A 12,380-nucleotide genomic window follows, 5' to 3' on the forward strand; every position below is an offset into this window, starting at 1 on the left:
CCGATGACTTTGACCAAAATCATGTGTACTCTAGACCATTCCTTCATCTACTTGATACTATACTGCTAATTTACAGTCTGAGGGACCATACAATGTGGACAAACACCGTCAATGACCAGTCTAAAAATGAATTCCAGGTCGTCTACCTGTGTCATCTGGTTTTCCTTGTACAGTGCCAAAGCCTTCAGATACTCCTTTTTTGCCGCTTCTGTTTTCCTTTTGTAAACCTGAGCAGAAATGGATATTTAAGAAAAGAGGAATCTGACTAAATTCCAAAGCCAGCAACGAAATAAGAAGATGGAGATTGCCTTAATACAACAATCTGATCTACAAAGATAATATTTTCATAAGGAACACAGTTACCTGCTTCTGCTCCTCTCCAAGACTGTCCCACATAGAAGCCACAATTTTAGATACCTCCCCAAAGGTGGCATTGGGGTTTTGTCCCTTGATAGCCGCTTGGGTGTCCCGGAAGAACAAGGCATATGCAGAGAGTGGTTTTTGAGGCTCGTTGGGATTTTTCTTCTTCTTTCTTTTCGAAGCCTTCTGTTTCTTTGCTTGTTCGACGACAATGCCCTTAGGGGCAGTTATCTGTAAGTGACCAGTATATGCCATTATGTGAAAATATGCACAAGCTGAATAGAAATATGTCAAAGTAGTATGAAACTACAAAAATATGTCACCTAAAATTCTAAACGAAATACCAAAGGGATACTATATATCAATTGTTTATGTATTTGTTAACGAGCGTGTTAATAGCCATGTACACTTCACACGTGTGACACAAACTCACCCTTCTGAAGTCTTCCATGTCCTCATCATGTAGAGAACTTGTTGGAGAAGGAGCAGGAGAAAGATGATCCTCAGGAGACTGAACTGGAGGTAAAATAGTGCCACCGCCAAGACTCAAGCCCAGCTGGGAGCTCAGCTCTGATTGGTCAATAGTAGTCAGCTGACTATGAGCCAGAAGCCCAGATGATATGTCCGTCATTGACACGTCTATGGTGACTGGGGGATTAGCACTATAAGCAGTGACAATAGGGGGATCCAAATCCTGTATTAAATTAAATCGACAAGGATCATTACAATAGTATATAGCCAACATGACAATACAAAACACTTGAATATTAGATTCATACATCGCTTTATGAAAAATAAAAAATAAAAAGGTTATCCCTTTACCATGGTTAATCCAGATCCAAGCAGTCCGTCTGTTTGCTCCATAACCTCGTGAGTCATCTCTACTGGTATGTCCAGAGTCTGTACTCCATACTGTGCTGTAAAACTTGCATCTTGGACTCCTGTGGGGTCCCCAAGGTCATCAAAGTGTCCCACCACATCAGAGACCGCCAGAGAAGGGTCAGAATCTAGAGAGATTGGGGGAATCTCAAACTCCTCATCCCCAAGGCTGGGTGTATGAAAGGTCTGTGTAAAAGAATTAAACATGTGCATCAATACACAAGTAATGCGGGAATTAGAGCAGGATATCTATCATATATAGCCCTTTCCCACAGTCATCCTGTGCAAAAGACTCAATGACCTGCAGAGAGCCACAGTGTATGGGGCACCACATGTTGCACTAGATTTCCAGCCAGATCCTCTCCAGACATAATGCCACTTGCTGCACTTCGTTGTGCCACACATTCCAATGCTGCATGAAATAACAGCCATAGTTTAACTACCACTTCTTTTTAGAATAACATTTCAACCATCTTGTCGCACCACAAGGACGTGGCACCTCAGCTTGTCACCAGCTGGGAATATATCCTTTTGCAGCTGGCATTAGTGCTTACTAGAGATGAGCGGACCTGTGGAAGTTCGGTTCAGCTGGACTTTAGATTAAGTTCTGTTTGGGACCCAGACTTTACCTGAATCCCAATGGAAGTCACTGATTGGGCAATTTGGGTCTCCGCCGACATGCAGCCAGCTATAAACAGATCACTTCCGGTAAGGGTTTTTCTATTTTTTTTTTGTTTGGTGCACATAACATCCTATTACGCGGATGTTACCCCTAGTGCGAGCTGATCAAACACGGCAAGTGGCTCGCACTGGGCCGAGCACCAAGCGTACCAAAGCACAGCGATGCTCACACTAGCGGTCTCCATACATAAAGCACCTGAACTCCGAACTACTGTAAAGTCTGTGTTCAGTGCAAACACCGAACCTCAGGTTCACTCATCTCTAGTGCTTACTTTTGTGCTGCAGGCCCTGGCCATGCTCAAATAAAAAGGTCGCCCAACCCTATTTTTTGCTGCCAATTGCCTAAGCCAACAAAAGAGTTAATACTTGCCTCACACCAACTCGCTTTGATTTCCTATGTCAAGGCATCATAGTCTGGTCAGTCTTAGTTTACCAGCTCCATCAATGCTAACACACGACTGCTACAGCCAATCACTGGTTGTAGCAGTGTAGTATCAATACCATGAAAGTAACAGCAGACAGTGATTAGCTGCAGCAGTGACATGGTAGACTAGGGAAGTGTTGGCGTGGGAGCTGCTGAGAATTGGCAAGACGATTAGGCGGTGTCACACTGGCGATTGCCTCGCGTGTATCTCGCGGTGCATCACCCGGTACGGACTTACTCTCCTCACAGGAGCGGGTCGGTTGCATGTATCACTATGCAGCTGAGACGCTCCTGTGAGGAGAGAGAGTCTATAACGGGTGATGCACCGCGAAACTAGCAACAATATGGATGAATAAAAATCTTCATGCTTTATTTGGAAAGTTTAAAAATAGAGAAAAGGGTCACAAATCATCCAAAATCGCCATGCGACTTGCCGTGCGGCTTGTCGCATGGCGATTTTGGATGATTTGTGACCCTTTTCTCTATTTTTAAACTTTCCAAATAAAGCATGAAGATTTTTATTCATCCATATTGGTGCTGAGTCCCACTCATTTTCTATTACCGTTTACTCTGAAGCTGGACCTGCCTGTCCGCAGGACTACGTGCATCAATTGCAGACTGGAGGACCTTACATGGGTGAGCTGAATACTTTTTTTCTCTACTTACCGCGAAACTAGCGCAAGGCAATCGCAAGTCTGACACCAGCCGTAGGCGTTTTGTAGCATCATTTTTTTTTTAAAGATATAACGGGGTTGGACAGCCTCGAGGACACACCACGCAGCTCCTCCATAAGTGCTATGAACGGCTGGGTTTATGCCCTCACCGCCTTCTGCTATCAATGTATATCTACACTTATAAAAGAGATTTACTACACACCTCGGGCAGTGAGATTTAGGGGCCCTTTGCACACTACGACATCGCAGGTGCGATGTCGGTGGGGTCAAATCGTAAGTGACGCACTTCCGGCGTCGCTCTCGACATCGTAGTGTGTAAATAGTTTTAACTAAGATTACCGAGCGCAAAAGCGTCGGTATCGTATGATCGGTGTAGTGTCGGTCATTTTCATTATTTTGGCTGCAGCTACGGTACGATGATGTTCCTCGTTTCTGCGGCAGCACACATCGCTGTGTATGAAGTCGCAGGAGCGAGGAACATCTACCTGAGTCCCGTCTGCAATGCGGAAGGAAAGAGGTAGGCGGGATGTTTACGTCCCGCTCATCTCCGCCCCTCCGCTTCTATTGGCCGCCTGCCGTCGCTGTGACGCCACACGACCCGCCCCGTTAGGAAGGAGGCGGGTCGCCGGCCAGAGCGACGTCGCAGGGCAGGTAAGTGCATGTGAAGCTGCCGTAGCGATAATATTCGCTACGGCAGCTATCACAAGATATCGCAGCTGCGACAGGGGTGGGGACTATCGCGCTCGGCATCGCAGCATCGGCTTGCGATGTCGTAGTGTGCAAAGGGCCCCTTACTGTTGTGAACAAGGTGCGAGACAACCACATATTTCACCATTACAAAGTGTGAATACGCACTGAGATCCACAGCACACATTCTGTTGGGCTGCTGAGATTTCCTAAATCTTCCCTGCACTGTGCCGCCACTGTGAAACGCAGCAAAACTTCCACAAGTGAATACTCAGGAAATCTGCTGCGGTTTCACTAGGTGGGTCAGTCCTCTTACTGATAAGGGCTCCCCCTGATCATCTGCACAACAAAATGTACGGGTCAGTATTGTAGACATCCGCGGAGGAGCAGCAGTTCCCTCTGAACCCTTGTTTTTCACCCACAGAAGGATCATTAGGTTGACACTTTCTCATGCAGGTCATATATACTATATGTGTACATAACCGTGACAGTGTCAGCCAACTCTGAAGCTTAGCTACACTTACAGCTCAGGGCCACATCTTCATATTCTGACACTGCTTTCTAGTAGGACAATATTGGTTACATGTGTAAGCTGTTAACGGTATAAGCATAGGTACAACCATTGCGGAAAGATCTGCAACTGACCCGTTCCAGTGAAACAACCCCATTCAGATGTGTGGCACAGTTTCAGTCGCAGAATGTGTGAACATCCCAAATAGCAAATAGTAAAAGCAGCCATATTCTGCTGTATGCACTCACCTCCGTCCCAGTCAGGAAGGGGTGCCCGGATCCTGTGATGGTCAGGTAACTGTCATTCCCCCCGGGAAACTGCAGATTAGAAATTCACATGGTAGGGAAGCAAGAAGGAGAGATCAGACTGTAAGAGGAGTACGACTGAAGGATCAGACTGTTATGGAAAAGAAATGCAATTCAAGATTCTTCTCAAGATGATCGGTAGCTGCAGAACACTGGTCTCCGCACCGCGGAGCTACAGAATGTATAGGGGAGATACATAGAAATGGTGCTGTAGGGCTTAGCCAATAGGCTGGAAGTACAGATCGATAATAATCATTAACACTAATGTCAATTATATTAAGTCCCCAATATTGATTAAAGCCATACCTTTGTTTTAGAAATCCTTGAGAATTCCATTGGTAATTTTTTATGCAATGAGGTTGGCACTGCGCTTATAGGTTTAGGCCTCTCCCCCTATTTGCCTGCCTCCTGTTAATGATTGACAGGTCACTCTCGTCTCCCCTGTCCGAGATCTAGCACAGTCGCATTAAGGCCACGATGAGCTCGCGAGAGCCAGACTATGTGCGCATGCGCCACCCCAGGTAATGACAGCATCTGCGTGAGCTCAGATACAAGAGTGACATGTCAGTCTGACAGGTCGGGCACGGCCAATACACGCACATAAAAAAATGTGTCATGGAATTTTCTGAAAAATGGGGAAAAAAAAAAAAAAAAAAAAAAAAAGGATTTGAGAATGAACAATGTTTCTCTCAAATACCTGGTGTTGGCAATAGTGCCTGTGAGAAGAGTTATTGCAGACCGCTGTTCCCAGTTCAGTGACGTCACCGTCAAATGCTGCACACGTCACATCTGTGCAGCCGGCTACATTCTTCCAGACTCTGAGCTGTGAGCGGTGTTTCTCTGCTGTCACAGCCCATCTGCTCCCCGCTTCCTCCTCCCTCACAGCACAGCGCGTCTCCTGCTCCCCCTCCCTCCTCGCAGAACGCTGCAAGCAAGAGACGCGCTGTGCTGTGAGGGAAGAGGGAGCAGATGGGCTCAGAATGCAGCCGGCTGCACGGATGTGACGTGTGCAGCACTTGACGGGTACGTCACTGAACGGGGAACAGCGGTCTGCAATAGCGCCTCTCACAGGCACTATTGCCAACACAAGGTATTTGAGAGAAACATTGTTAATATAATATTGATCTAGACAAAAAAATATGGGTGAACCACCCCTTTAAGGTCATGGAATGGCCTAGCCAGTCTCCCAGACCTTAATCCTATAGAAAACATGGGGGGAGCTGAAGCTCTGAGCTGCCAAGCGACAGTCTCAAAATCTTAATGATTTAGAGATGATCTGCAAAGAAGTATGGACAAAATTTCCTCCTGACATGTGCGTAACCTCATCATCAACTAAAAAAAAAAAAAATGTCTGACTGCTGTGCTTGATTTTCATTACCAAGTAACCGCCCATAATCGCGTGACCACGCTTTCCCCCTCTGCCTCCTGCGTCTAATCCTGATCGGTGGTGGCCTGCTCCGTGCTCCTCCCATCTATTTCCTGCCTCAGGGCAAGATGGGAAAGAGGTAACGTGGGGCCAGCGCTTGCGCAGAACAGTGGAGGTAGAGGGGAACGCGCAGTCACGCGATTATGGGCGGTTACTTGGTAATGAAAATCAAAGCGCCGCCCATAATCTAAAGCCTGCGCACACATCACCAGCGGTGACACTGGGCACAGTGCTCATTCACGAGAGATAGGCACTGGGCATGCGCGGGGACCTCTGGAGCACTGGGCGGCATCCACAGCTATGGAAATGAGCAATGGGGGACGGCCTAAAGCGGCAGGAGGCAGAATAACGGACATCAGGCAGCCCGCCCCCGTGTCCCATTTACAGTATCTGAATACAAAAAAGGTACTTTATAAAGTCTTTATTTTGGTCAGAAAGGGGGCACAATAATAACAGGAACCTTTCTAGAATGCAGCCCAGGAGCTGCAGAAGGGGAATCTTTTATGTTTAGTGCAACATTTCTGATGACAGGTTCCCTTTAAGTTTTGTCTGCCAGAGGGATCAAATACTTAGTTCTCTCTAAAAATGCAAATAAATTTAAATTAAATTTATACAATGTGATTTTCTGGATTTTATTTTGGATATTCTGTCACTAGTAAAATTACCCTACCCTTAAAATTATAGGCTGTTCATGTCTGTCAGTGGGCAGACTTACAAAATCAGCAAGGGATCAAATATCTTTCACTGTATATACATTCAACATTGAAAGTGCAACACCAAGAGGGAAAAGTCATGGTGTTTTGGAATTCACAGTAGTGATAGACACGGTAATGCTCTTCAAATCATGAAAACGGAAACAATCTTCAAAACATGTTGATTTATTCAGTATCAAGTATGAGCGCCACGTGCATAACTACGGGCACGTGCACATCTTGGCATGTTATCAGTGAGGTTATATCATTGTCGAGGTGTGTTCTGCCATGCTGAATGTACTTTGGTACAAAAACCATCTAGATTGGCTGCTGGCAGCTCCCGTAGCAATTGCAAACCATTAAAGGGAACCTGTCACTTGATTAATGCTGCCCAAACCAAGAGCAGCATGACCCAGAGCCTTGCACACAATTGCAGCTGGGTATATGTTTCTCTGAAATTAGCTAGAATTTCAAAGAAAACAGTGAAATCCCAGCAGGGAACCATGGGGAGAGCCATTACCTGAATATACTGCATTGCAATGGTGCTGCCAGGCTGTGGTCCATGCGGCCTGTGGTCTGGGCAGCATGAAACAGGTGAATGGCTCATTATAAAAGGTCTGTTGATTTCCATATCTACACTTCTCAGTCTTGGCATTACAGTTTCATTATTAAGAAGTGTATAAACATCACACATAGTTTACAACTGTTCACCAAATATGAACCCAAAGATCCAGGAGAACACTGATTGTCTACCCTTGAAAAAGGCTATTAAGATTTGATCACTGGGGTCCTAAACCAGGCAACCAGCAAAAATTAGGGGGGCCTTTATTGTTTTGTTCATACGAGCCTCTGTGCAAACAATGAAGACTACTTCAGAGTGATGAATCCTCTTCATTTGCAGACTGGCGAAGATCACGGGGCGCGGATCTACACTGATATAGGCCAGCCATGTTTTACTCACAAAATGCCGTTTCTGACTGCAGTAATGCTCATAGCTGAAGGTCAGTTTTTCTATGTTCCTTCTGTTACATGAAGTGTATCATGGTTTCTTTATTCAGCCTAAAATGATTTGCCTTTTAAAAGGGTATTCCCATGAGCCACCCTGCAGGGAAACCTATAAAATAGGGTGCCTTTGCCCTTCAATCTTAGTGCCACCAGGACTCCCAGAGGTCAAATCTTAAAGAGGTGGTTCACTACTTAGTTTTCATAGGCACATCGATATTACACTAAGAAACAAGGTTTCTCTCAAATACCTTGTGTTGGCAAAGTGCCTGTGAGCGGTGCTATTACAGTCCACTCATCTTCGCGTAACCCCCCCGAGCTCAATGACCTCTGATGACCGGTGAGGTCACGTCAACTTCAAGTTGACCTGTCATCACCACGGCCTGCCCATGTGAGTCACTGGGTGGAGTTTCACCGCTCAGCACAGCCCAGTGTCACTCCTACTTGTGGCGCTCTGCAGCGTAGGAGGAGGGAGCAGGGAGCTGCTGGGCTGTGACGAGTGGTGAAACACCACCCACAGCCCAGTCACTCAGGAAGACTGAGGCCAGCCGCAGGGATATCAGGTCAACTGGAAGTTGACGTGACATCACCGGACATCAGAGGTGACGTGAAGGCGGTGAGCAGACCGCAATAGCACCGCTCACAGGCACTATTGGCAACACAAGGTATTTGAGAGAAACCTTGTTTCTCAACATAGTTATCATAGGTACATCGATATTATGTTGAGAAACAAGGTTTCTCTCAAATAACTTGTGTTGCCAATAGTGCCTGTGAGCGGTGCTATTGCGGTCTGCTCACCGCCTTCACGTCACCTCTGATGTCCGGTGATGTCACGTCAACTTCCAGTTGACCTGATATCCCTGCGGCTGGCCTCAGTCTTCCTGAGTGACTGGGCTGTGGGTGGTGTTTCACCACTCGTCACAGCCCAGCAGCTCCCTGCTCCCTCCTCCTACGCTGCAGAGCGCCACAAGTAGGAGTGACACTGGGCTGTGCTGAGCGGTGAAACTCCACCCAGTGACTCACATGGGCAGACCGTGGTGATGTCAGGTCAACTTGAAGTTGACGTGACCTCACCGGTCATCAGAGGTCATTGAGCCCGGGGGGGTTACGCGAAGAGGATGAGTGGACTGTAATAGCACCGCTCACAGGCACTATTGCCAACACAAGGTATTTGAGAGAAACCTTGTTTCTCAACATAATATCGATGTGCCTATGAAAACGAAGTAGTGAACTACCTCTTTAATCACATTCCAGAACTCTATAAAATGGAAACTTCCTTTTAACTTCAGCAGCTAATAAACCTCTTAAGACATGCTCTATAAGGCCTTTAGGGTAGATCCACAGACTGTATTTGGTGCAGATTCTTTTGATGTGAAATCCAAGCTCAAATTTGTTTCCTTTCTTTCTAAGTCTTCAGCGTGACAATTTCAGTTTTGGCGCAGAGTTTCAATGGGGACCCTCACTCCGCGGATAAACTGCCAGTCTGAGTGGTTTCTTGGCATACTTTGGGACGTTTCCACAATTACAAAAGCTGTGTAAAACGCAGGCATTAGTGCAGAATATATACATGGTGTCAGATGAAGAAATGCTGACGATATCAGGTCAGAATTCAGTGCTAAATATGCAGTCTGTGAACCTTCCCTGCCACCCGCTGATAACTGGTGGAACAATCAAGTGTAAACACTGGTTCCCAGTCACTGGCCTGTACAAACAAGGCAGCGAGTGCCATCAGGAGCTTGTTCATTGGCCATTTATATGGGCCTAAGAATACATAGCGTGCACCTCATCCCATGTAAAGGGGCCTTCAAACAAGCACCTATTGACTTATTACATAGATTACCTTTTATTAGAGCAATTATTCCACCCTAGTTCTCACCTTGCTTTGCCCATACATGCCAAACATATGCTGGGTGGGCACCAGAGCTGAGGAGTCCAGCAGAGAGGATGGATCGTCCTCCCCTGATAACAATAAATGCTGGCCAGGAAACGCAGCACTGCCATCAGCATTATCACCATCCAAACTCGTAAAGAAATGAGGCTCCATTAATTGACTAGTAATCTCACAGTCTGTAGAAACATATGGGGTTAAGTCCAGGTACTAATAGTGCACGATTCTAACACATAGGACCTACATCACATATAACTCCCACAGCTAAAAAGGTACATGGCAGAACAATGAAGCCCCATTATTCTACACGAGGCCTCACAGCACAGAGGTCAATGGTACTGCCGCTCTCTAGGCACCACACAATATGATGGTGGTCTGGGCACCGACACTCCAATCAAGCATTACCCCCAGGTACAGAGGAAACCGCACACATTTCTCCTGCATGTCATACCTTTCAGTCAGCCACGTATCACCTATACTATGCACACTTCATCATTTAAAATGAGGGACATGTAAAAATCCACCCCTTCTCCAAGGCCTCAAGACCACCACCAAGTGGTGCTGAACGCAGCCACCACATCACTCCATTAAACGCCCACACTGATGAAGATAGGCAGCTCTCAGCCATCTCTGGTGTCAGACTAAGGTGGAGAGGTAGACAGTGTTCACGACTCCAATCTGTTGGGACCCCAGCAGCAGACCTCGACAATCATCCCCTACTCAATGATAGACCACTCTTCTGGGGGTGCCCCAGTTACACTGCACCATTACAAGGATTGTACGTTCATAGGAATGATCATCTCCTGATAATTGGGCATCAAAAGCAAGCAATCACTTGTTTATCGAGCAAAATTACATGAAAGCAGTCAGAAAAGTCATTGCTCTTGGCAGCACATTATCCTGTGAAGACAATACGTGTGCTGCCGAAGACATGCGCAGTCCGCGCGCGCTGAACGAGATCCGTCAGCGATCAGTCCGCGCGCGCTGAACGAGATCCGTCAGCGATCAGTCCGCGCGCGCTGGATGATTGGTCAGCCTTAACAGGCCAATAAAGAACCACTGCTTGTCTTCTTTATAGTCGATCTGTAGTAGTTTATGGCTGATGAAGTCTACCAGCGAAAAAGAGCGAGCCATTTCGACTGGTCGACTAAAACAAAGTGGTTGTCCAAAATTGGGATAGCCCTTATTTCAAAAGCAGTACCACTCTTATAACTTGGTGTCATGGCAGCCTGTTTTTAAAGGAATTGCTAACTACTTTTAAAGTGATGGAATAGGTCAATATGGGATAAATAGGCGCTGATCAGCAGTAACTACTAAACAGAGCATTGGTGTGCAGTTCTACTCAGTGTCTTCTTCCAGCTGCCGGCGGAGGTGATAACCGCTGGTTATAGGGGGTGTTGGGTTGGGCATCAGACGACCTCAGATTCCCTATTGATCGACTCCTAAGGCTAGGGTATGAATATCATTGTAGTGGAAAACCCCTTTAATACTACACTGTGCCAATTTAGAGAGGGAAATGTAATATATGCAAACTGTATTGCCAGCTTTTGTTCTACAGGGTTGTAGTATAAAATCCTTACAAATCTAGGTGGCCATCCTATTCCTTGGTATGCCTCCTACTTCATACTCAGGTTTCTTCATTAGATTTATATAGCATGGAAGTGAGAGGGGACCGTGTCAGCATGGAACTGGGGGTGGACCGCGAACGTGTCAGCATGGAACTGGGGGTGGACCGCAAACGTGTCCTCAATTTGGTGCCCCTTTACAATGTGCCAATATCTCAGTTATGCCAAATTACATTTTTTTGGCCAAGTTCACATCGATTACTGGTAAAAATAACAAGAAAATACAATAACAATGATCAGATCTGATTCTGACAGACACCTTGTGCTTCTTCAGAAGCATGATAAGAGCAGATGAGCCAATCCTACTGATTAAACACCAACAAAAGGCCAGTATCCCCATGATCTCAAAAGGCAACCCCATTATACCCAATGTGGGATAATATTATTGCAATTCTTCCATTTTTTTTTTGGGGGGGGGGGGACCACCATATAAACCCCAAAACCTCAATCTCCTGAAATTGTCGTGAATAATTTTAGAGAGCTGCAAAAGATATGGTGCAATGACCTATTCTCCTAGATATGGCTCACACCAAGGAAGAGATCCACAAAGTGGCCTTATAGCCACAGTCAGGGGTTTACATCTGTACGGCAGGCGCATAAATGTGCTGAGATGCCCGTCTGGCCTAAAGATGTGGCTGTTCCTATCCCTCATTATGGAGTCCTCTCTACCGAGGTGATCCATTAATCATACTACTGAGCTGAATGTACAGCTTAATGGTACATTACTAAAAGGGGTATTCCAGGATGTTTGGGGGGTTTCTTATCCCTCTTATTCATGAAGACAATAGACACTGATCTATATTGGCTGACATCTGCTGGATATGGAGAACTCTCCCAGACGGCATGGACAGATCGGACCGGACTGGATGCATTACAGCTGCCTGATGCTTGTGATCATGGGGCGATATCAGACGGTATGCAGACTACCTGTACAAGAGCGTCCATGTGTTAGGGGGAGTTATGATGACCATTTGGTCACCAGCAATGTGCGGTGCGCCCAGGAGTATGTCATTCCTAAAGAAAATGTTGTGACTGAAAACCAGTGTCACAAGTGGAAAAAGAGATGTCACAGCAGCATGTGCGTGGGTTTCTGTCAGCCTCACTCACAAACATTTGTACAACTACGCTGCAGTGGCAGCCGATATTCCCTCATAAAGCCACGAGGAAACCAGCACCGGTACATAAGGCTTTGGGAATCCACACCCTTCCACATGGATTGTAAGCCT

General features: G+C 46.2%; 1 protein-coding gene across 2 annotated transcripts in view; it reads right to left on the minus strand.

Moving 5' to 3' along the window:
* Positions 1-12,380, minus strand: part of TOX4 (TOX high mobility group box family member 4) — a 29,747-nt gene that overhangs the window by 16,301 nt on the left and 1,066 nt on the right. The window contains exons 2-7 of one of the 2 annotated variants that reach the window (XM_075319561.1): positions 9,518-9,708; positions 4,465-4,533; positions 1,183-1,425; positions 794-1,054; positions 364-591; positions 147-227 (exon numbers count right to left, since the gene is read on the minus strand). In XM_075319561.1, coding sequence (XP_075175676.1) covers positions 147-227; positions 364-591; positions 794-1,054; positions 1,183-1,425; positions 4,465-4,533; positions 9,518-9,685 — 1,050 coding nt within the window. In that variant the 5' untranslated portion in view covers positions 9,686-9,708. The remainder of the gene's footprint in view (positions 1-146; positions 228-363; positions 592-793; positions 1,055-1,182; positions 1,426-4,464; positions 4,534-9,517; positions 9,709-12,380) is intronic. The other variant, XM_075319567.1, reaches the window with a different exon arrangement.

The sequence above is a fragment of the Anomaloglossus baeobatrachus genome, chromosome 1 (assembly GCF_048569485.1).
Source record: "Anomaloglossus baeobatrachus isolate aAnoBae1 chromosome 1, aAnoBae1.hap1, whole genome shotgun sequence".
Taxonomy (NCBI): domain Eukaryota; kingdom Metazoa; phylum Chordata; class Amphibia; order Anura; family Aromobatidae; genus Anomaloglossus; species Anomaloglossus baeobatrachus.